General features: G+C 43.6%; 2 protein-coding genes across 2 annotated transcripts; one reads left to right on the top strand and one right to left on the bottom strand.

Moving 5' to 3' along the window:
* Positions 1-776: 776 nt before the first annotated feature.
* sp8a (sp8 transcription factor a) lies at positions 777-3,611 on the top strand. The gene is made up of 2 exons (XM_026157413.1): positions 777-1,405; positions 1,915-3,611. The coding sequence occupies exons 1-2, from the start codon at positions 1,385-1,387 to the stop codon at positions 3,112-3,114; spliced, it is 1,221 nt and encodes a 406-aa protein (XP_026013198.1). The 5' UTR covers positions 777-1,384; the 3' UTR covers positions 3,115-3,611.
* A 635-nt stretch (positions 3,612-4,246) lies between these two features.
* itgb8 (integrin, beta 8) lies at positions 4,247-23,840 on the bottom strand. Its single transcript, XM_026156455.1, has 16 exons — positions 23,227-23,840; positions 22,217-22,302; positions 18,269-18,440; positions 17,391-17,497; positions 16,816-16,955; positions 16,412-16,577; positions 13,874-14,032; positions 13,659-13,754; positions 13,400-13,492; positions 12,225-12,365; positions 10,526-10,940; positions 10,178-10,400; positions 9,952-10,055; positions 8,174-8,296; positions 6,972-7,138; positions 4,247-5,880 (listed from the first exon to the last, which is right to left on the bottom strand). Exons 1-16 carry the CDS (start codon positions 23,318-23,320, stop codon positions 5,755-5,757), a joined length of 2,412 nt encoding a protein of 803 aa, XP_026012240.1. The 5' UTR covers positions 23,321-23,840; the 3' UTR covers positions 4,247-5,754.
* Between the last annotated feature and the right edge of the window lie 1,837 nt (positions 23,841-25,677).

A 25,677-nucleotide genomic window follows, 5' to 3' on the forward strand; every position in this document is an offset into this window, starting at 1 on the left:
GTACATGAAATCTAAGCTAAAATGATATATCGGACTTTGCATTGCAACACCAAAAATAATTATGCACACTAGCAGCCACTTGATTTAAACTGTGAGATGTGATTAACTTTTCTGTGAGTGTGGAGCTGACTTCATTTAGGATAGTCAAAGCGATGAGGTAAGGGCAGGAAAGCAGTATATCAAGCAAATGAAGAAAGTAGCTTGAATCCTGCTGTTTTATTACATTTGAAATTCAAATGAAATATAAGTGCCTTTGCTCTTACATTAGGTTATTTCTAGGGTGCTTGTGTCATCACAAAGGTTAAACATGCCTGATTTAAGTGTAGGACTATCTATTCAAATAATAAAAGTTACTTCCTCCCACTGTTAGTCTGAGCTTAGCCAAGTGTCTAAATGAGTTATAAAATTAGGGAAAAGAACAGAAAGAGGTGCTTTATTTTAAAAAGTAATTTGTTTTGTGTTGAATAAGATGAAATTGTAGAGGCAGTGATGGTATCCTCCTTTCCCTCCCCCAGGGCTGACTGGATACGCCCCAGGGACAGGATGGGACGGACCTGACCAGCCTCCCATTCATCAGCCTTTCCCTCTGAGTGAACTCACAACATAAGTAAAACAAAACTGCGCTTTGCTGTTTTACATGCACAGAAAGCTTCCCTTGTGTATTTTATTGTGTTTACTAGCACGCATTATCTTTCTTGGCCGATGGCACAAAATCCCCTTATGCCATCATAGTTGCTTTTTAGTTTATTAAATGTTGCCTTTTTATTGCTAAATTAAGGGGTAACTTCACCTTAACACAGCTTTAAATTCAACTGGCAGTGAATAGGTTTGGGGGATTTTAGCTGCAATTTGCCTACTTTGCCTTATCATGGAGCCTTGCGCTGTTCGAAGTCCAGTAACGAAATACATGGAGCATCAAATATAAATACACGTGAAACTAAATGGCATTACTGCTGCTACATTTTTATTAACCTAATGAGGAAATGCCTTAAATCAGTCACGGAACTATTCACTGCCACTTTTTGTGGCGTTATGACGTGTATTTTGACCAAGTGGTGAGAAGGAAGAACGTTTCTGCGCACTCATCTGTTGCTTCAGTGTCTCCTTTTGAATTTCATGCCTTAAACTTTAAACTGTTCTCTCACTCCTACTTTGAAACTATACTTGCTTACAACGTTTGAAACTTATGACGACCCCGAGCACGAATGTTTGGAGAAGATGACAGCTGATGTCTGATTGGCCAGCGGATGCTTAGCGCCACTTCAAAGCCACGGGGAAGATACAACTACTACCAAAGCAGTCAGAGAGGAAAACAGACCGATCACGCAAGCTACCGAGAGCACACACAGACACTGACAGCAGAAGATATCACTGCACGGAGTCCATGGCTGCCACACTGCTTGGGGTGAGTTTGCATTTCGACGCAACTTTTGTTTTTCTCTGAATATTTTTTTATTTTAATTTTAATTTTTTGGCAAAAGCAAATTCTTAAAAGGGTCTGTCCATTTGCTTATTCGGTTAATATTTATTTTATTCCCTTTATCTCGTTTAAATGCCGCTGTTTATAATAAAAGTATCGTTATTTAAATTAACCGAGCTTTAGTTCTTTTCCCATCTACATTTTTAGCTTTCACAGCTTGCGCTATTGATGGCGAGTTGCTACGTCTAATGGAAAAGTAAAGCGATTTTTTAAAGATTATTTGCCCACCATAGTTAAAGTTTTATAAGTTACTAAGTTATCCCACCTGCTGTGATTTTGCTGGTTAAGTTAAAAAACAACAACAATGTAAGCTTCATTTGTGTTTTGCAGACTGTGTCCAACTCATTTGATTTACATGCTTCATTTTACGCGTGTTTTGCGCACATGGTTTCAGTGGCGTGCTGGCTCTAAGTGCGTGCTTTGTGTTCCCGCAGGAGGAGCCACGGTTGGGCAGCACCCCGCTGGCCATGCTGGCCGAAACCTGCAGCAGGATTGGGGAGCCCAGCCCCTCGTGCTCCCCTACTGTTTCCGAAGGAGCCCCCGGACCCGTCAAAGGGTTCCATCCGTGGAGAAGGAGCTCGCAAGTCACCAGCAACTTGGGTACCTGCCTCACATCGTTTGGGGTTTCTTCTGGGACCTCCAGGAGTAGCAGGACCGGACTGAATGACGCCTCTAGCGCTTTCACTGTGACGGCTGCTACTTCTTCTTTAGGGAATGATTTTTCGATGTACCAGCCCGCTGTGCCACCGGACAACTGCGTTCCCAATTCCGCACACGCACAGCGGCCCGTGCTTCTGACCAAATTTCCCTCCTCGGTAGAAAGCATAGCCGGGATATATCCAAGGATGCATGCACATCCCTATGATCCATGGTTCAAACCCGTGGGGGATACTGGTAACGGGCCTCCTGCCTGGTGGGATATGGGCAGCAGCTGGGTGGACGCACAGAACACAGTCGGGTTACCCTCTCCTTTGAGCAGCTACACCAGTGACTACAGCTCTAACTTCAGCCCTGGTGCCTCTCAGCACCTGCTCCCCGCGGCGCAACATCTCTTCGACGGCTTCAGACCACCTGTTCCCGCAGCCTACACAGAGCCTCCGGTCACGGCGGCACCTCCTCTCACAGGTTCCCCAGTCGTTTCTTTGCCCCCATCCTCCCGCTCCTCCTCACGGCGCTACTCCGGTAGAACCACTTGTGACTGTCCAAACTGCCAAGAGGCGGAGAGCCTCGGCCAAGGGCGCACGAGTCCCCGGCGGAGGGGCTTGCACAGCTGCCACATCCCAGGTTGTGGTAAAGTTTACGGCAAAACTTCGCACCTGAAGGCCCACCTGCGCTGGCACACCGGGGAGAGGCCGTTTGTCTGCAACTGGCTTTTCTGCGGGAAACGCTTTACGCGCTCTGACGAGCTCCAGCGGCACCTGCGCACACACACCGGGGAGAAGCGATTCGAGTGCCCCCTCTGCCACAAACGATTCATGCGCTCTGACCATCTCAGCAAGCACGCAAGGACACACAGCCCGGAGGACGGCGGGGAGCCGGGGCTCACGAAGGGCACCAGCGACACGGACAATAGCGGCAGCCCGAGCCCTGGACTGAGACTGCACAGCACCGAGGGACAGAGAGCGGTGCAATAATCCACAGAGCTGAACCCGATGAATCCACACGTGGGTTGTTTGCTTTACAGCGTGCCGTGGACTCTAAAGAACTGAAACAGCACTTTATGGATCACTCTGCTTATACCTCATCTGTTATTTGTACCTTTCTATGAAAAATCTTTTACTCATCTGTCGTTTAGTTTTTGTTTTCTTTTTTAATTTCTCTATTGCCTAATTTATTCTCTTTTTTTAATATAAAAAAGGAAGAAAAACGAGCCTTTCATAATCCCCTTTTACTTCATTATTATAGTAATTAAATATATAAATTATAAAAAAGTTTGAGTGACTGCATTTCTATAATTTACTCGTGTTTGAAAGTCTGTGTTGCACTGGGATTAATAAATGGGGCAATTTTCAATTAAAAACAAACAAAACAACTATTCACATGCAATAATCTAAGTTTTGTTGTATATTACAATTTGCCTCAGAAACAAAGTCTTAGTTTTCAGTTTGCAGTGATTATATATAAAACCATAAAAAAATACATACATAGCAATTCTATTTTTTTTTAATTTAACAATTTTATTCTATTTAAGTAGGCACATCTGCACATCTGCACCTTTAGATACAAAGAGTTCTGTAGTCAGTGACGTCAGCTGCTGCTTTATGGGGGGGAAAAATCTGCTTTAGGTTTTTGTTTCAATGATGAAAAGACGTTGCTATTAAAAAATGCTGTAAAGAGTAGGAGACTTGGAGTGAATACTCACAGTGAGCTTTAAACACAGTTGTGTAGGTGGAGATCTCCACCTAGTGTTCAGTTTATGCAGTCAGCAGCTGCTTGGATCACATGGGCTTGGACTGTAATATTGAATGCAGGTCCTGGTTATGCAGCAATCTTTTGTTGCACCAATAAAATAAATTAAAATGTAAAAATCTTTGGCACATCTACACAAATATATTTAAACAAACAGATATTAAAAACGTGTAGTGAGTTGTATACATGCTTCAATTCTGGTGTTGGTCTTCAGGGACTGTCATGGTTGAATATTAAAAAAGTTTTTGCCTATTTTTCATTAAAAAAAAATGTACATGAAATTTTGGGCCACAGGGCCTAAATAAATACAACTAAATAGAATAACTATAAATTAATAAAACACAGTTCAAGAAACAGTTTAAAAACTCTTGCACATTTTTATTGGAATGAAAACAGTCATGCTACACATGAATCGACAGCAAAACTACAGAGAAAGTGCTGTTGTCACTCCGAACATAATGCCCGGTAAGATGAGATGATTAATACCTTATTGCTGAATTCATTTCAGTTTTAGAAACAGAGACAGCTCACAGTATTCACTACCTATTTACCGCTACTCAAATATAGCATAACAAATCAAATAAACATAAAAAATATAATAGAATCATAATAAATATTCATTAGTGTTCCGAGGTTACAGTAAAACAGAGCAGCTAATGCTGTAAACAACATGTTAAAAAAAAAAGAGGAACAGGAGTGGGCAAGCAAAGTCTCTCAACAAGTCACGAAACTGGCACTCTGGTTTCAGAGGATCTAATCCTTTAAATTTGCTGAAGAGTGAAGTTCCACCTCTGATCTCAGTACCTTTGGAGCAGATTTGTGTATTAGTCTATACTTGTGAAACAGCAGGTAAATGCAGACATTATTCTGATACAGAGTTCACATTCTCAGGCTTTTGATGATACAACTGCCATTATGTCAGTATGTAAAATATAAATCTATATCCATTGTCATTCCAGTGTTCCAGTGGAGCTAATCCACTCCTCCAGTGAATTAGCTTTAAACACACTTAGGTACCTTTAATGCCTAGAGATCCCACACTTTTCAGTAGTAAAATGCAATTGTTCTAGTGCAAGTCTAACCAGATTATTAACAAAAGACAATCAAATGAAAGTATTCTTGCTTGTCATTACACAATGCCATGATATAACACTAATTTGCAATGCAGCCGATGTTAACAGAAATAAAAACATTAAACGACAAGATTCGCCATGCGTGACTAAAATGTAATCGCAATAAAATAAAAGCAAGCTGCTTAGTCACTTGGTGTATGCAAGGCAACACAGCTGAGGTCAGTAATGTGTGTTATTTGAAAGAAAATGTCGTACATTACACTGACCACATGGGGGCAGACTAAGACAGGGAGACAGTACTGTCGGATTATTGTAGTCTGGCACAGTCACATGATTTTTTTTTTTATTAATATGTAGTGTTGTCACTATCAAATAAATAGAAAGCATATGTGCACCTGCACCACACACACTCACACATGCACACTTACACATGCACACTTACTCATGCTAGAGTAGTGCATGGCTAAAAAGCGCGGAGTGATCAACTTTCACCCTGTAAAGGTGAAGTAGCTTCCCTGCTCCTACAAAAGGAGGAGAAGAGGTGGGGAATTTGTGCTCTTCGTCTTCATCTCCAGGATTCCCAGGATACTGGCCGCGTCAGTCACACAGTCAATAAAAGTTTGGTCAGTTCGATTAACAAATAAAATCCCGTGGAGGTTTCATAGTTTACTTCGCTTGAGTCTCTACGTACTACGTACCGCTGGTTAAAGTTTTATGAAGGTTAGGAGGCAGAAAAGAAGCCTTGAGTCCAGCTTTGCTTCTATATGTCTCTACTGCCTTTGTTATGACCTTTTATTGCCAGGGGTCACCCAGGGGCATCTTAGGAACCTGAATGTGCATTTCCACAGGGCGATCAGGTGGATGGTCCCTCCTGTAGGTGACAGTCTTCTCATTGGTTGTAGGAATGTATGACAGATCCTGGTGGGGAAGGGGAGGGGGCAACAGAAATATGCAGTCAGTAATATTGGAGTCTGAGATGAACACAGATGCTCACTTCAGAAGACTTCTTCACTATTAGTCCAAAATACTACATACTACGGTTCCCATAATGCTTTACAAGTTGCCTTTTCCCCCCACATGACTCCTACATGTCATGTGTGACAGATGTTTCCGTGGTTACAGCTTGTGAGTGTTCATATTAGTGGAGAACTCAAAGTGTTAGTCTGTTTAATTGTGATTTATTTCTGGTAAAGATTTGTTGGTAAAGCCAAGATTATGAGTTAAGGGTCATTTTCACAGTCCTTCTGGAGCCTTTACAGGTACACAGAGGATCTTAACCTCTTAACAGCCACCAGGTCACTGGGTTTGGTTAATGTCCTCCCCTTTTTATAGCATTTTCACCTGCTTCAAACACCCACGTGGAAAAGCTTTTAACAGAAACTCTGTGGCTTTATTTGAAATCTAAATGCGTCCCCTATTTACTGAAAGTTCAGCATGTGGCTAAACATGCTAAACTTAACCCTTGGTGGATATTAGGCAGGTAAACTCAAAGTCTATGTGGCCTTTCCCATGACTGAGAAGTGAAGAGTAAGTCTTTGTTACTCAAAAGCAAAACTTCCCCCTGACAGTAAAATGTCATAAAAAAAAATCAGCAAAGAACTGTAAATGTTAACCAGACAGATGGTCCTGATTCTTAAACACAGTCCACAATCGTCAGTATCATTAAGATGATCTGCAGCAGTGCCATAAACAGGAACCCCCCTCGCCACCCCTAACCAGTAACCATTGCTAAGAAATTCCCATCTTCCTCTTCTCCAAAGTGCTGTATGTCATTATAAGGTCAGAAAGCTGGAAACTGTAGCTGCTGAGCTGGGAGTTGGGAGGAAATGTAAAACACAGCTGTACCTCTAAGAGCACACTCACATTCCTCACTGCTGGTTTCAGCTGCCGGTACTACTTCACATAAATATCCTAATGAACCTTTGCTGCTCAGGGCTCCAGGGACACTTTGGCTCTCATTTAAAATCAGACAGCACTGAGAAATTCCTCAAGGATATCAGAGAGCTAACCTTTCCAGTGCAATGGTACCCTGCATCTTCAACAGTGCCCCCTGGTGACCACCGCCTCTTCTGCAGCAACAGCCGGGACACGGCCACAACCACCAGCCCGCACAACACGGTCAGGGCGCACACGCTCAAGAAAGTTCTCACCAGCCGAAGGCTGCTGCTGACACAGTCTGTAGACACATACACATAAACGCACTCAGTTTTACTGTGCAGAGCTATAACATTGTATTGTTCACTGATGGGGACAAAAGTTTGGAGTATTTTTGATCAAAATCATCTTTGAGCAACATGAAAGTACAGATTAAATAAAACTAAAAGTACAGATTCAGCAATATGAAACTGTGAAGAGCTAATCAGGTATATTTCAGTGGCTCTAAACCCAGGTGTAGGCTGGGTATGGTATGTTTTGGATGTAAACGTTGGACTTGCATGAATGAATTTGAATAAAAGTTACTAAAAGAGGAAAGAGACTGTCCACTGAAAAACAGGGGAGACAAAAAGGCAGTACAAAGCAGAGCTACTCATTTAAATGACATATGACACACACACACACAGAGCTCGCTCGGCGGCAGCTGTACCACTATTGCGGTACTGAACAGTCAGCTGGCTGTGTATCTGCTGGGGAGCATGTGTGGATGACGGGCTGATTGCTCGACACAAAGAGCCCAAAGATTGCTCTGACATTTTGTAACAGAGTTACCATAGAGACCTGGCTCCTGCTGCACCCGGGAGGAGTGGGTGTGAGCAGGAAGAGAGTGTCCCGTTGGGTGTGGGGGGTGTGGGGGTGGTTGGAGGGAAGCTTGAGGGGATAGGGGGAGATGGGGGGGAGATGCACAATAAGCAGTGCTGTTCCAAAAATTGGAAAAGGGTGGGGTGTAAGGGTGGCGGGGTGATCTGTAACACTTAGATGTGCAATAATAATGTGTGCGAGACTGAGGGCAAATGTGAACTGTGAGGTTTAAAATTGTGTGTTTGTGTGTACGTGTTTGTGCGTGAGGAGGTGTGTGTGTGTGTGTGTGTTTGTGGATGATTGAAAAGAAAAAATCCATAAAGTGAGATGGAAACTGAGGGGAAATCTAAATTACAGCTGTAACACTGACAGCAGGCTTGCTGACTCAAATACACCAGGGTGCACTAGTGCAGCAGAGGTATCAACGGATATCACCCCAAGTTAAAGCGTGTGTGTGTGAGTTTTGACTTCATACCTGGTCTTGTGCTAATAAGAAGCTGAGCCTGACCAGACTTCGAGCTGGTCTGAAAGCGATAGCTGTTGCGACAGCTGTCGTTACTGATGTACATGCAGTGAATCCACGTCTCCCCTGCTTGACCTGAAAATACAGCCAGAGAGAGAGTGGGAGCAGTGAGACCCAGACATAGATCCAAGATCCAGAACAAATCCTGGAGGGTTAGTTTAAACAAAAAAATTGATCAGAGTGGTGCTGCTGCAGAGCTGCACTGTTTTAAAGCTTCTCTTGTTTCAATCAAATTGAATTCAGGTTTGTTTATATAGTGCCAAATCACACAACAACAATCGCCTCAAGGTGCTTTACACGGTACCCTACAGAATTCTGCAGAAAACCCCAGCAATCAAGTGACCTGCCTGTGAGCGAGCACTTTGTGGTAGGAAGGAAAAACTCCCTTTTAACAGGAAGAAACCTCCAGCAGAATCAGGCATAGGGAGGGGCAGCCATCTGCCTTGATGGGTGGGGGTTGTGAAGGGAAAGAGAAGAGAAGAAACAGAAGCAAAAAGAAAAAGAGAGCATAGGGAGACAAAACACAGACTAAGGGAGAGAGAAGACACAAATGTGATGAATTTAATGCTGCTGCAGCGGTATATAAACACATGGGGAGTGAAAAGAAGAGAGTGGAGAAGAAGTGCTCAGTGCATAACAATGTATGACATGAAGGCAACCTTATTTTAGTAAAACCAAATTAAGTAATTGAAGATCTGTGTGCAATGAGAATCTGACTATACAAATCCTCTCAGTAATCTGGGGTCTTGATTCTCGAATAGTGACCAACTGTTAGACAAAGCATTTTGAAGCTAAAGAAACTGATTTTTTAGGAGTCAGTGGAGAACAAAACTGAGCTAAAAGGTCAGTGAATAGTAGGCTTACACTCATCAGGTGGTCAGAAATGCAACTCTAACTGTATATGAAAAAGAATGTGATGTAGAGGCAGTCTTTTTAGTGGCCAGCAGGGGGTGGCATCTCTGGTTGCAAAACGAGGTCAGGATACATAGTTATCTATGGGAAACCCAACTTTCCACTTCTTTTATGACTTCAGCAAATGCTTGCCTTGTGAGTTTATGGCCCCTGAAGACAGTTTTAAGTCATACTTAATAAAACATGGTGTTCTTTTTTCATTTCATTCATTTTCAATGATTGTATTATTTAAGGTATAATAGGTGTTAAAACAGGATGTGGTTTAGTTCGGGGCTACCTTGTGATTGACATGTTGCTATCATGCAGTATGCTCAGTTCTCAGTGAAATCCATCTGTCGCTCTGCTTCTAAATAACCAAATGGCTTTGGCTCAAAAATGCAGGCAATAAACTGCCAACATGTGCAACAGCACTTCGTGTAACTTGTCAATGTTGCTTTTATAGATTGCCAAACTTAGCAAAAAAAGATGAATACAAGCAGCTCTAAGGGTTGCTTGTTAAATAGTAAATACAAAGTAATATATTTCAAACCCAAGAGCAAATTCAAACTGAGCCAAGGCTTTTATTAAAAACAGCTAAATCTGTCGTAGCTTCAATTAAAGAAAAAAACCTTTTTAGTGTCCACAAAACTACAAATATGTAAACCTGAACCTGGAGGTTTGTTCCTGTTAAAGGGGAGTTTTTCTTTCCCGCTGTCGCCAAGTGTTCGCTCATATGGGGTCATATGATGGGGTTTTCTCTCTATTATTTACTTCGAGGCAACAGTCGTTGTGATTTGGTGCGATATAAATAAAATTGAATTGAATCACACCAGCTCTACCTGACATGTCATCCATGTAGCCGACCAGCAGTGCACAGGTGTGGTTGCACTGTCCCGCCTCTTCTTGGGTCAGACCATGAGAAAGGTGGCAGCCCACACACGTCCTAAGAGGCAAAGCAACGCAAACAGAAATAACAAATCACTACAGTTTCAACTTCAAGCATACAGCTCGATCTGTCGGAGCTCCCATCGTGCTTTGCGGTACTAAATATAAGTCGCTAATTACCAGTATGATTGGCAGGTGCTTTGGCACGCAGGGCAACGCTCGCAGAAGTCTCCGGAGTGTTGGGGGTCGTCGCACACGCACTTACCACACACACACTTCCCTCTCCCGCTGCAAAGCAAGCCATTTGATGACTGGCAGGTTGCTGTGGAGACGGGACAGTTGCAGCTATCGCCTGTCCATCCATCCTCACACACACATTCACCTAGCACACACACACCCCGACCTGAGAGACAGGAGAGAGATGAGAGGAAAAGGCATTAGAGAAGTTAACGAAGAAAAATCGTGCACTAGTCATCTTGACATTAGCAGTATCACTATGAACTAATTTTCAGAGTGTGCCCCTCTTACTTCCACACAGCAGCCCTCCTTCGTAAGGGCAGGAGAAGTCGTCTAATTCGCAGTATTTCCCGTACACTGCACCGAGCCTGCTCTGCTCACAAACACACTTCCCACATTCGCACACTCCGCGGCCACTGCAGACCACATCAGACCCATCTGCTTTGCAGTTCTTGTTTGAATCCGAGTCCTTCATCATCCCGTAGTTCGGCCTCTCCTCCTGATTGTTGCCATTTTGGGTCTGTTTGCATGGTGACGCGTTGGCATCACGGCACTGTCCCGCCGGTCCACATGTGCACTGACATTTAGAGCGGATCCTCACAACAGTGGATTCGTTGTAACCCACGGGACGGACCATGACTGTCACATCTTCATCTTTACCGTCATCAGGACAGGAGTGCTGGCCAATTGTGATATTGAAGTAGACCTGCGTAAAACAAATATGTTTATAAAGAGCAGCAGGGGATGTTGAAAGAGGGATAGAGCTGTGTTCTAGTTGTATATTTATGTGGGCGGCAAGGTCAGTTGGTCATCTGGTGCACCACCATGGCCCAGTTCAAAAAGAACTACCGTAATATTTTATGCTATGAACCTCATCGATTTAGTGATAGAGTGTCTTGTTTGCCTAGCAACAGCAGGTAGAAATTCCAGTTTCTTCACTACTTTTGTTCACGACTAAATGACCACATCTCATGCCATCCTCATTAGTTAACATGCTAAACTCAGGCCCTCAGTATTGTTGTAAGCATGCTGACATAGACATTTACATCAGAGAGACTATCTTAAACATCCTCTACACTTACACAGCGATGTGGATTATACAGAAATCATTTTTCTGCACCAAACTGAGGCTGTAAATCTAAAAGGTGTGAATAAGCCAAATCTGGCTGCATGATTACAGAAATCCCTAACAGCTCAAACAGTTGGACAGGAAAATGGATTCTTAGGCTGAATTTGAACAATTATTCTGTTGGCTGATGTGGAAAGTTGCGCATGCCAAAGCTTTGAGTTCACAGTCAGCCTTTCTATTGATTTTTATCTCCATTCTGGTAATTGTTTCCATAATTCGTCTCTAATCCACCCACAGATTAAAAGGCCTGAGTTTCTTTGTACAGTGGAGTAACTCTGTAGAGCAGTGATTTAGTATGCCGAGGTTCAATAAAAGTTTAGAACCCCAAAATGTGATGAAAGAAGTCTCGCAGGAAGCTAAGGGGAGTAAAATCATTCCCAAATGCACTGAAGATGCTATAATTAGTGCCAAAGCAAAGGTCTCTTTGGCTGCTACAGCTACAGTAACCTCTGATAAAGTCATGCTGCTTAAGTAGAAAAACTACCGTGCACAGCTGAGAAATATCAAAAAGTGCTCTCGGCACTGGTGAAGGTTTCTTTTTCTCTGCTGGATAACAGAACAGGTATTAAGGAGTACAAGTCCAATGACCTCATTCTAAATATAAATGTCCTATTTGTCTGTATCGAGGCTCTCGTGTTAGGTGAGGTAGGGATTTCTGGAGGAAAAGGTCGCGAAATCACATGGAAATGTTTTCCTCTTAAATACAGTCCGTGTAATCCGCTCAGCTCGGATTATTTACCAAATCTTCTCTGTCACGTAAAGCTCTCAGTGCGAGGGCGTTTGTGTATGTCAGGGTAATCTGATACAACTAATATATGCCTTGTGACATCTCTGGTGGCTCTGACGCTGCTGGGTGTTTACCGTCTGGTCGGGCTGCACCCCCGTGCAACTGTGCTCTGCAGCAGTGGATCCATCGGGGCAGAGAGGAGTTACAGACACCCAGTACCTGCTGACCGCCTTGTCCTCCACCGACACGGACACCACCACCTCTGATAACAACCTCTGGGCACATCGAAAACAGAGAGACAAGCAGCATTACACTGAGAGCCTGATATAAAGAAACTTATCATAGCTTACTGTGCTGACTACAAAGCAATGTAGGTTAAGATAAAAGGGAATGCTAGGAACAGCTTGAAATTTTAATGAACGTAATCTGTGTGAGTGAACAGCAATGACGAAAGAAAGGGGGGGAAAAGAGGCTCATTAATCAAAGTTGTCACATGTTGCCTGAAAGCCCTTACTGTCGCCCTCTCTTTCTTCCTGAAATACAGGGATTTATGGGAACAAGGAGGTGGGGCCGAAAATAGCATCTTTGTGTCCCTGTCTGATTAGGACACATGGTTTCTGTGGGGATCTGATAGCCATTATAATGCCAGCTTCTGTTCAGGCGGCGCTGTTTGTGTATGTGTGTGTGTTTCGGCACGTATGCGTGGCTGCGCACCCGATTCTGTGGATTCGGCAGATTCTCGAAGCAAACAATGGAGCGCTGTGCCTGAGGCAAGATTATACTCTGCCAACAGAATTAACCCCGTGGTGAGTCTCACTCACCCACACACACACATACAAAACCTAACCTTCCGTAACCTCAAGTTCTCGTCCGTGTTGTTTCCTGTTGTTGTTTTTCTTTCTTCAGGCTTTAGGTCTCTCCCCATCATCAATTTTCCCCAAACTTAAGCACTTTAAGTTTGAGATCATTTAAGATTTTTCTTGCATTCCCCGTTTTCAAACTTCAACTTCTGGGGTACACATAAACAGGACGCACTTTTCAAACAGGACATGCGCTATTACTCAGTCCGCATGATTCAACAAGTCAAGGAGAACAACAAAAGTTTGTGTTGCTTCAGCAGACCGGCAGCAAACTTTGTCTCAACATTTCTGAGCCAGGAATGTGTGGGGTTGTGATTCCAGCTCTCACAGTGCTGCTCTTCTCGTCTCTCCCACCTTTCACTTGTTCCCGTCTTTGTCCAAAGAATGAATAAGACGCTACAAAGAGGACAAAGAGCCTACGAGGGGAGGTGTAGCTGAGTGCTTTGTACCTTGTATGCATCCACCACCAGGTCAATGAGATTCGGAGCCTGGAAGAGGCCTAATTTTCCCAGGTAGGAGCCAGGTAGCAGATGTATCAGCTCCTGGAAAAGGAAAGGGAGACGAGAGTAGAAAAAAACGTAATGCTTTTAAAAATCTTCCCCTCTCAAATGTGCTCCTGAAATGAGCAAGATATGTATGAGTCAGAATCTGTGGCTGATTGTATGCCTTCTCAGTATATTACTAAGTGCACGTGTAGGGGCACATTACCTCATACCACTGGTATTGCTGCTTTTCCACAGCAAAGATGGAGTAGATATGGTTTTCAAGGAGCTTATCAGACAACTGACCCAAACTGGGATGATCCTGAAAAGCAAAGTAAACCTCCTGTCACCTCAAAGCCTGTAGTAATTCATCTGGTCCACATTAAAGTGAGATTATGTGAGCTTAAAGTTTGATGCTTTAGCTTTTGCAAGTTTCCTCACCATCCTGGTGCTGCCTTTGTAGACGTTGTCCTCCAGGTGACACAGACCATCGTGTGGCACGACGATCCCTGCCAGCCGGCTATCCAGGGCGAGGTGAGAAGGCTGGTCGGTCATCAGGAGCAACAGACGCTTTGCCTCTGGTCTCCAACCAACAGCCCTCTAAAATGCAGAAGGAAGGCAACGTGCAATGTTATTTTTGGCCATTAATTTAGCAAAACTTACATATTTTCATCCTAATACCAAAAAAATTCAAACACAAGCAGAGATCTATTGAACGTCTCTACAGCCTGTTTTTGCAGAGTGGTTTTTGTTATTCCTTTAAATCATGACGGAGTGATGTGGAAAAATGTGCATGCATCACATTTTAAGGATTTACAAGTGTGGGAAAAAATGCAAGGCGAAACATTTTACACATGTGAACTGGATTATTTTCGGTGATGATCAGGCTTTTCTGTAATGTCCAATTAAATAAAGAACCGGGAGTCTCGATTTTTATGTCTGTGACTCATACAGTGACTCCTTTCTCTCAGCGTGAGAAAATGGGCCAGTGTGCACGTGTGTGTGTATTTAGGGAAACCTAGTGAGTAGGCCTGGCATAATGGAGTCTATTTCTAGACTGATGACCACTGTGGTGTTTCTCTCCGACATGGCTACTCAGGGGCCCCCTGCATGGTGTGACACATAACCCCCACAGAAGCTATAATGTAAGCAACTGTGAATCTCAGTGTGTGTGTCTGCCATACCCCACATGTGGAGTTAATACTTAGTGGGATTCCTGTGGCAATATGCATTGCTTTCAGGGTGCCACTATTTTTCCAGAAAAGAGTAAACGCTTCTTTTACATTTGCAGATTTAACACCTACTTACAATTAGAAAACACCCCTTAGATTTACATATACAGCGTCTACTCTACCACTTGGCTGGGATGGAATCAGGGTCAATATAATTTGGCTTTTTAAGAATTCACTAAAGAAACTGTGTAAAGTAGAGGAAATTAATCATCCATTCTCTTCTGTTTATTCTTATCAGAGTCGTGGTGGTGGATAGACTATCTATCTAGTCTATCTACCATAGGGCGAGAGGCGGGATACACCAAGTCGCCAATTCGACACAGGGCTAAATTAATCAACATTAATCAAAAATATATAAATATATAATAAATAAGTCACTGCATAAATATTCAAACCCTTTAAAGTAACTGAACTAATTCAACAGAGCTCCAGCCAATTGTAGTTTCACAGTTAATGAAGTGCAGATTACCAAAGTGCAGTGAATGTGTCTCAAGTGACTGTAGTATAAAGACACCTGTGTGTGAAAGATTCAGTCAAGGTTAATCGGTATTCCTGGCAACAATTACACCATGAGGACAGAAGAACGCTCCAAGCAAGTCGGGGAAAAGATTAGGAAAACTATAGGTCAGCGTACAAGTCACTGAAAATCCCCTGGAGTTCAGTTAAATTCGTCATCACTGGAAGAAAAAACACATGTGTAAATCTGCCTAAAGCAGGCCGTCCTCACAAACAGTGACTGTGTGAGAAGGACACCAGTAAGGTGGGGGCCACGAAGACACCTATGACTACTCTGAAGGAGTTAAAAGCTTCAGCACCTGAGATGTTGCTCAGGCTTTATGGAAGAGAGGGGATAAGTTCATCTAAAAGCATGTGGGAGTCTGGGGTCTCTAGTCTGATGAGACCAAAATCAACTTTTTAAGTCATCACACTAGACACTTCGTTAAGGTAGCAACAGACATTCTATATATTTTGGCAAACACACCATCTCTGGCAAAACATAAAATGAATACAGCAATGATAGATAAATCCTGAAAGACCATCTGATTCAGTCTCCAAGAGAATTCCAACCTAATACGCGAACCTAAGACGCAAAGCATTCAGGCACGAGCTAGACGGAAATGGTTTAAAGTCAACAAGGTGAGTGTTTTGGAGTGGTTGAATCGAAGCCCAGAGCTCAAGCCAATGGAGAATTTGTTGTTGGACTTGAAAAGCACTGTTCATGCCTGACCCTGTGCAACCTGACAGAGCTTGAGGAGTTTTGCAAAGAGGAGTGGTGTACAATTGCAGTGTCCAGATGTGCCACCATGACTCAGACCTGTCCACACAGACTCAGTGCTGTGACAGCATCCAAAGGTGAATTTACCAAATAATGACTTGAATTAAGAGGAGCTTGTTATTAAAACACATTTCAAAAGCCAGAAGTCTCAGTGGTATGTAGTGAGCATTAGGGTAACTTGCACTGTGGAGGCAATATAGACAGGCTATGGAGTGACACATGTTGCCATGTAGATGATATTGTTTTAGGGAAGCCTTTGATTATTTCTGCAACCTAAACTAATACATCTGATGGATTATAGCAACAACAATTATGAGAATGCAGGGTTGAGCCGGCACAATCGAGTAAGGGTGGAAAAACTACATTAATTGGTCCTGTGCTGTTAAAACACATCACTATACGTCACTAACAGCCTCTGAGGGAGTTTTATATGCATTCATGTACGCAAACTACATATGAACAAATGCCCACCTGGCAGACCGCAGCTTGCAGCATGGCATCTAGTCCTCCTTCAGGTGTGTCCATGTTTCCAGAGATGCGCTGGCGCTTGATCACCCGCGTAAACTCGCTCATATTGCTTGTCATGCTAAGGACATGGTGGAAGCCGTGGGCTGGTCGACAGCGTATTTCAAAATCACTTGTGAGAGACAAAAAATAAATAAATAAATTAAAAAATGAGGTCCTGTTTGCAAGATTTGGAACTGCAGAGCTATTTGTTATATGCTCAGCTTATCCTGATGACAATGTTCCCCCAAGCAACTAAAAAGCTAAATTATGCATCTTTGTATATATTTTTTACATGATCACTGAAATGATGACATCCCTCTTCGAGTGTATCATTGTATCTGCCGACTCTAGCTAACAAATGATCTTACCTGCAGGGATTGTGGATCTTCGAAGGATGAACGTTGATGTAAGGAGAAACAGGCTTGTCCACAAATGAGCCAAAACCCAGCCAAAGGTCTGAGGAGTGCTCCGTCATACGAAGGGACAGAGCTACACCCACCGTCTTCAGCTGTGCAGCACGCAGAAAGCAGGTTGGAGAGGTAGAACAAGGACAGGTAAAGAGCAGCAGGCGAGAAGGGAAGAGCAAAAGAAGGAGGCGTGCAAGAGGATATAAAATAAGAAGATTTGGAAGATGATCCAGAATAAATCAGGCACAATAGACAAAAAAAGAAGCTGATTTACTTCCCATTTCCTCTGCTTCATTTAAAAAAAAGTTTAATCTGTAGTAGTTATAAAGTCAGTGTCCATCTCACTGGGCCTACTTACTGTTTATAGATCCTGGTGAGACTTCTCATTTATGCAAGCCTTGACTTAATTATGTTTTTACACAGCAAATAGTCCTTGCAGCTATATTTATATATAGAACCTTCAAGAAGAAGGCGTGGAACAAATCCTCACTGACTCACTGAGCAGCAGAGTGACAGACAAGCATTTTCAAACCTACTTGATCAAGGTTTTCCTGCATAGAAGCCGATACATCCACCAGGTAGTACAGGTCCACGGGATAACGCTCCAGCTGCTTCACCGACACTATGAAACTGGCCGCTGAACCTAGAAACAAACACACACGCACAACATAAACTGCAATGAGCAAAAGTTCAAAAATACTGCATGGTGCACTGCAGCACCAGCATCTACGTGAAGCAGAGATGCAGTGAAACATTTGTTAGGTAAAGGTTGGCTGAACTGTCCGGACTGCAAGGCATCTTCCCTTTACTCTCACTTTGCTGCTCATCTATATATATATGTGTGTAATTACGAGGAAGGACAGCGATTTCAGTGGAAGGGGACTAACTGCACTGCTATTCGCAGCAGCCGAACCAGCTACCAAAAGCTCAGAATACAACACACACACTCACACTGGGACTGTGACTTCATTTAGTGCTTAGGGCACCATTTCTCCACAATGATGCCTTTATTATAGTTTTTTTTCCTGAAGGCTTAAACACTAACAGTGATTCTTGAAGCACCCATCTCGGAAACTGTTAATACTTTTAGTCAGTGGAAATTTGAACACCCACCGCTTGGTGCTGTATGCTCCCATACGGCGCTGCAGGCAGTACTCGCTGTGCTGCTGAGCTACTAAATACAGCACCGCATGTGATGTGGATGAGGTCTTATGGCCTGATCCTTAAAGAAGGTGAGATTTTTCACATTCTTATTTTCTGATATTGCACTGGTGTTCAGCACATTCACAAACTGCCCTGCTGGGCACACAAAATAATACACTATCGCTGCAATGGTGTGTTTTCTGCATACTGAACACATTATTAAGAGAGTCTGATCGTTTTTACGCCCAACCCAAGTTATCACGTCATCTACCTGGTCTGAGGGTGATGCTGATGTCTCTTGGGGAAACTTGTGTGCTGCTGATGGTGGCGTTGACCTCCACCTTAACCTCTGACTGCTCCATGAACTCCAGTGCACAGCCCCTCCTGAGCAGGTTAACTGGCAAGTCACAGCGCTGACTTAGCCCCGCCCCATCTAGAAAGCCCTACAGGTGAAAACATAAAGTTCAAAATGGTCAGTTTGCCCTTCATTCAAAATATGCTGGTTTTAAAATCCAACCCTGTATCTAAAACGAGTTAGGATGATGTAAGGAAGAGGGCTTCCTTACTAGTATAATTTGTATTGTGGTAACTTGCACACTTTAGAAGCACCTTTGCACTTTATTAAAAGCACTTTATTGAGCACTGCACTTTAAGGATAGACTTGCACATCAATAACCATTTGCACACAAGAGGTTTAATTATTTATTGAATATTTATTGAGTTATTTAATAATTAGCAGGTGGCCTTTTGCTCCAGGTCCTGCACAGCTGCTCCTCACTGAGAAGTGTGGTGGTTGTCTGTGAGGAAAGGTTGTTACTGGGAGCAAATAAGGTCTACTGCCAAGTAAAACTTAAGCAAGTGTGTGTGTTTAAAGTCTACAGGTAAAAGTGTTGGTGCAAAGACCTTTTCTGTGTCCTCTCCAGGGTGTTTGGGCAAATATTTCCCCAGTGGTCCGGACATTTAAAGGTTCCAGGAGAGGCCATGGGTTAAGGAGGTGTGAGAAATCTCTATACATGGGTTTTTGGTGGTTTTTTAATAGGGTTAAGGTATAAGGTTAAAATATAACATATTTAATTATCAGAGAATGATAAAATGTATTTATTTATTAACTCAGATTGTGTATTGTATATAGAAGGTGGAATGCTACAATTTGGTAAACTCACCTGGGAGTAAATAATGGTTTAGTCCTAAACAGCTGAGAGTATTTAAAGCTGCCATTTGTCATTAGACAAGAGATTGTTGTTGCTGTTGGAAAGCTTGATCTACCACTAACTGTCATGGCGTTAGATACATGTGGGCAAATAAACACCTCTTGCTTCCACCATACTTTGTCTCAGTCTTCACCTTCACTGTAAATTCATCTGCAAAAGCTTCGTCACAGGTGATGTGGGAATGGACGGATGAGCAAATAATTTAAACGTGTCCTTGAAAACAGCAAAAACATAATACAACCTGAAACGTCATTGTTTTTGTTCCAAAAAGCAAATTCACTTCCAACAAAACGCTAACAACACTTTAGGTAAAAATGTCTCCAAAAGGTGACAGAGGACTCATTTTGCATTATCTTGACGAATTAAGCAAAGCCTTCTTTTATTAAACAACAATGAGAGCACATGTGACTTCAAAGCCTGTAATATTGAATATTAACGGTGCCTTTGCACATGTAAGTCACTCACGACATGTGCGCTAATGAATACAAATAACAGATGGCGGGGGTTGAGATGGTCTGTCTCTTCTTCAGCCCACAGGAGGCGGCGTCCTTGATTTCCAAAAGGACTTTTGTTTGGTCAATTTTGCACCCTCCTAAATGAGCTTGGGCCCACCCATTGTAACTGTATTTCTGCATCTTGTATAAATCCTTTTTTCTCCTCTTCATTGTGGATAAGTGTGCATACATTTACGGTCTGTTTGTTGGCTGACGTTGGTTTTAAAAGTGCTCCAAAAGCCATTCAGTGATTTCCACTGTGTAATTGAGTGCTGCCTGAGGGCAACAAATCAAGGCCGTTCAATGTTGGATTTCAGCCTTTCTTTCCCCTTTGCTTTCACAGATTTCTCTGGGTTCTACACTATTTTATATACTGCAAATAATAAAAGGTAATAATGGCTTCAGAGTGCTGTTAAAGACGTACTGCCCTTTATCAAAATTACGTAGGATATGTTCCCCAGTTAGTTGGTTACAAGTTCAAATGAAGTGTATGTTTCAAAAAACAACATGTTTGAATTTCATCAATTTTATTTAACATTATAAATTTTAATATAGGAGAGCATTTTTTTCACATGCACAATATCACAAAAGTCTGTAGGGTATAGCTCACTTGCAATTTTAAACTCTATAAACAGAGCATACAAGGAAGCCATGTTTTCGCTGTAATCTCATCTGTATGATGAGCACATCTCCTTCAGCCCGTCTGGAGCAAGAGCGAGAGTAAACAATTTCAAGGTCAGAAGAAAAATTATAGATTTTCTCTACACTTGTGCCGATGTCTCCATCGTCTCCATCAATTCAAAAATGTATGCCTAACACTCTGCGTTTAAAGGCTGTAATCTAGTTAATGTTTAACCCATTAGTTAATTTTTTAACCTTTGCTCACTGTGAAGTATGTAGTGAAAGACTCACACATGCTGCAGACTCCTGCACACTGACAAACATTCAAAAAAAAGGATTTACTTGCAACACTTCTGGAGCCGTTGGGCAACTTTTGATCCGTTTCTCTTTCTCCTGCGCACCTGCCTGATGTCACAGACGTGCAAAGTCTTCCCTCGTTTATTCCACTCAGGGAAACATGCTATACTGAAACCAGTTTCACAATTAATCAGTGGTTTCATTTTTCATTCTGATTGCTTTCAGTGTGCTTGTATTGATTTTTGATGGAGTTACCCCGACATGAGAGCCATGACTGTTTTTTGCTATCGGACCCTTGAAATTACTCATCAGTTTCAAGCACCAGGTGGAGGTGCCTGTTTGGATTTACTCCGGATTTATTCTCCGTGTATTCCAACACGGTGGAAATTTGCTCAGTGTTAGTTTGGACAGTTCAAAATGTGATTAGGCGCCCTTATTGTCTTCAGATTCTTGATTAAGTTCTCCTAATAGTCAGCTGCCACAACGGCAGAATGTAACAGTGTCATGCCTTATAGCTTTGGAGAGGCTTAGTGACCTTTGGTACTGTAGCAAAAAAACTCACAAATACAAAGAAGTGGCACAAACCCCCCCGTAAAATTACACCCCTAAATATGTGTATTTACACTGTAATTAATCTGTCATGGGCCAGACTGAGATCAGTCATTTTTTAAAAAGCATGAGGGGGAAACAGATAAGGGATGAAAGAGTGAAATTTTTTTTTAAAAACACATGGTTGAGGAAAACCGTGGTCTACAATAGAACCTGAAACTGTAGCAAACTATGTGACCAGGACCTGAACCTGAAACCTGGACTGGATTGTGTGTATTTATGGTGTTCCCTGTGGCTATAATATGCCCTGTAACAACTCTGAATGCCAAAAAGTTTCAGACTGACTTTCTGGGACTTTCCTTACACAGTCTGTCTTTTCACTGGACTCTGAATATTAACAGCCAAATGTGAACATGCATATTAACAAGACCGGCACTGTTTAATACTTATCCAAGCATGGCTCTGTGAGTTTATATGACCTTGTATGTGTGTGTGTGTCTCTGTGTGTGTAGGAGGTAATGTTTGAGGGCTCACACACACACCAGTGAACCCAGCCCCACTTGATGATGTCAAGAAGTGTAGGACTTACAGGGTGGGAAAGCACCTGAAGTCTGTAAATGCACACATGCTGACAGTTTGGTTTGGTATTTTTTATCTGTGTGTTGTTACTGGTGTGGCACCAGAAAGCTTTACAGCTCCTCATGTCTGTTTCGGGGTGGGCTCTTTACGAGACAGACCGACACACAGACAGATAGAGGCATGGGCGGAAGCAGCAATATGTGTAAGTGTGTGGAGACTAAACACATGGATGGAAAAGTGGCTCTGTCTCTGCTTTCTGCCTGAGAAAACGTGCATGGAAACATTCACACGAGCGGCCGGCGCAACTCACATGAGTCATAACGCAGGCCGCCGAGCTCTAACGTTCATATTATATTCACATTTGTGGACTGGATCAAAGCTTTGGTTCGTGTCATCTGAGGAATGCTGTCCAATGCCTGCCACGTTTGTCTCTGACACACACAAACACACGTTCGTACGCATTCCTACCTCTTCGAAACACCAGGCGCACTGTGGCCCACGGCTGAGGCAGTCTGTACAAGAGGTGATGCCAGGAGACCGACACACGCTGTCACCTGCTCAAGGAAGGGAGGACGAAAGGTGGAGGAGGCAGAGAGAGAAAAATGATTGCAGGGAAGAAGAAAAAAGATCGGCAAGAGGAGGAGGGAAGAATCTGAGATTAGCATATGAAAGAATGTGTGTGTCAACACTTATTAGCCATGCAGCTGAACCCCTGTGGACATTAGACACTTCTGATGATAGGAGCACCACTTAGCATCTCATAAGAGGCTGTTCAGCACAAATCAGCCACCATCTGGAAGCAGGTACTGGATTTGCTGGAGTAGTAACCCCTCGCCCAACACCAATACACACATCCATACCACATCTAATTAGTCAATCATTTAGTGAGAATGTGCATATGTAGGGAGTCCATAACTAGGCCCTCAAACAGGATATGTCTATGCAAGGTTTGCAGAAAAAAATACAGTAAGGATTCAGACTTTACTGAGTGACAAAGAAAGGCTTTTTGTAGTGGAATTAGTGTAGTGATTTATCTGCTGGAATCTAATTTTCCAGAGTTATTCTCCAGGGAGCTTCAGTGAGGTTGTAATGTAGGACAAAAGGAGAAAAGCTGCAGGTCTGAGCATCACTAACAGCGCACTCTCACCCAGTTAAAAATCTTGGCCTCTGGCAAAAAAGACTGTGAAGGTTAATCGCCTAACTTCTAATTTTAAATGTTCGGTAATGTGCTCAACAAAGAGGGCTGGAGTGTTACCTGCTACTGCAGTGAGGCTGTCATTACTTCTCATCAATAACTAGTTTGTAACTCCTCCACATGAAACAAATGCTCATTACGAGTCTTTTGCGTGACCTCCTGCAGAGACTACAGAGAATGTGGGATGTGGGGGACGCTAATGATCGCTTGACAGTGATAGCTACAAGATGCAGTCTAATTGCTGAGATGGGATGTAATTAGCCCCCAATGAGCCTCCACTCACCGGCACTGAAGGATTCTCCGCTGAAAGCGACCACCAAACAGCAGAGCAGGAGGCACAGACAGGCGCTGTCGTATGTGCGTAGCCAGGAAGTCATATTATTCTGTCCACACCGGGTAGGAGACCGGAGCCAAGCAGCGAGGAGACACGGGAAGCGGAGCTGTACGGCTACTGGAGATGAACCGGGGGAGACCGGACACCGTGCGTTCGCCGGCGCATGAACAATAACCGTGAGTGCTGGCCCAAGCCGCGGGACATCGTGGTTCACCCAAATAGCCCTCTAATCCCGGAGAGGCATTCACATCGACCGGTCAAATCAGCTTACAAGCGCGCTCCCCCGTGGGCCACGAGAGGAGGTGAAGCAATCGGCGGAGTGCGAGTCACCTCCATCTATTTCCACCCAGCCGCAGGTGTGCGACGCGTCTCCGAGAGCTTCTCACAGCTTCGCCTCACAGCTGATGGTAAAAGTCTCATCCCGGGACAGAGCACACGCAGGAGTTACACACGGGAGAGCCAATCAGAGCTCAGCCGGCGCGCAACCAACATCATGCTGAGTGAACATCATACGCCGAGAGCAGGAGAATAACCGTGTTTTAACCACTGCCATGGTAACCACGCCGCTGTACGTATGAGAGAGAGAGAGAGAGAGAGAGAGAGAGCTCAGAAGGGGAGGGGGCGTGCGTGTGTGTGTGTGTGTGTGGGGGGGGGGGGGGGGGTGGCTGACAAATAAGGAGAGGAGGAAGAGAGGTGAACAAGGAGGAGTTGCGGTGGATTCCGAGTGTAGCGCTGGTGTTTTTGTTGTTTCTTAAGGGAGCCGTAAGGGGGACCGCTGAGCGCGAGGACCTGCGTGGATGGATGATAGTGTGGGGTAGTTGGGGGGGGTCAGTAAAAACCAGAGCTCTCGCAGAGGGGTTCACAGGCTGGTGCTGCAGGGGAGGTGACGGGGTGCGGGGGTCTGACTCCATTGTGCGCAGATTCCAGTGACATAGAGTAACCTCCTCGCCGGCTGCTTCGCTGAAGAGAGCCAAAAGTACTTAGTAAATAACTGAACGTTTTATCCACGAGGAAAACAGCCACGGAGCAAGAAAACACTAGCAACCCAGACCATCTTTGGCCTGCTCGTATCTGGTGGGGGTCTTCAAGGTAAAAGAAAGAAAGAAAGAAAGAAAGAAAGAAAGAAAGAAAGAAAGAAAGAAAGAAAGAAAGAAAGAGATTCCAGTCTTGTCTTGGCTCCTGGCCTCAACAGCGACGGTGAATGCGCCAACGCGCAGCAATAAGATCGCGCTTATCTGCTCTTCTTTGGCCTCCATCTGTTGCTCAGGAGCCTGGAGCAGACCCAGCCGGCCTCTCCTCTCATTCATTCATCCATTCATTCACATAATTTGTCCAATGGGAATTTTTGGAGTGCTGACACCTCCCCGTCCACACTCCAAGCAGTCACCCCCAATTATGATAATGATGCAAACACACACCCCACTGTTTTCTAAGTGTGTGAAACATCCCTGAAAAGCAGCTTCCACGCAGTCTCTTTCTTTCTCTCTCTCTCTGCCCAGGCTCAAGTCTCTCCTCTCTGCAGGCTGAAGGTGACAGCGACGGTTTCGTGGTGACCAGAGGGCATAAAAAATAGAGGTATTCACTGCTGAGCAAACTTGATAATGGACTCCAGTGTAAACAGGTCCTCTGCCCTGGTCATCAGCACTGGCCTACATCACTATCTTAATGACAGCTGTCATTGTTGTTAACCCGACACAAGCCACTCTTCCTCTGAGTCATTCCTCCCCCAACTTTTCCCACCTCCACACCCTCCTCCCCCTTCTCTTCCCTTTCTTCTCCCCCTGCTATGTTTGTGTTAGCAGTCGGCTGGGCTTTCCATCACGCTGGTCTGGCCTCATCGTTCTCCAAACACACACACACACACACACACACACACACACACACACACACACACACACACACACACACACACACACACACGCATGTGTGCACAAACACATACATACCATACTCTATTTTGAAGCATCTCAAACACCTGCCCAACTTTCTTTCTTTCTTTCTTTCTTTCTTTCTTTCTTTCTTTCTTTCTTTCTTTCTTTCTTTCTTTCTTTCTTTCTTTCTTTCTTTCTTTCTTTCTTTCTTTCTAAGTGGTCATTCAGAGAGTTCTCAGTGATTTTCTCTCTGAAGCCTCGCCCTCACTCTCCATTCAGCCTCCCATTCTTTGGATAAGCTGATGCGAGGACAAAGTAAGGGGTCAAATGTGAGAGGGGAGCAGAATGGGGATTCTCATGCATGGATCCAAACCAACCACCACAAGTGCACAGACTGACTGACGTTTGGGGAGATTTGGCACAAATTTTTCTTTGTGTTTCTAAATGTCAGCATTTTTGAGCCTTTTGTTATCGAGTGGAACCGAACAGCCACACAGTCATAACAAATTTGCATTTCATCATGATTTAA

Source organism: Astatotilapia calliptera, chromosome 22, assembly GCF_900246225.1.
Source record: "Astatotilapia calliptera chromosome 22, fAstCal1.2, whole genome shotgun sequence".
Classification (NCBI taxonomy): Eukaryota; Metazoa; Chordata; class Actinopteri; order Cichliformes; family Cichlidae; genus Astatotilapia; species Astatotilapia calliptera.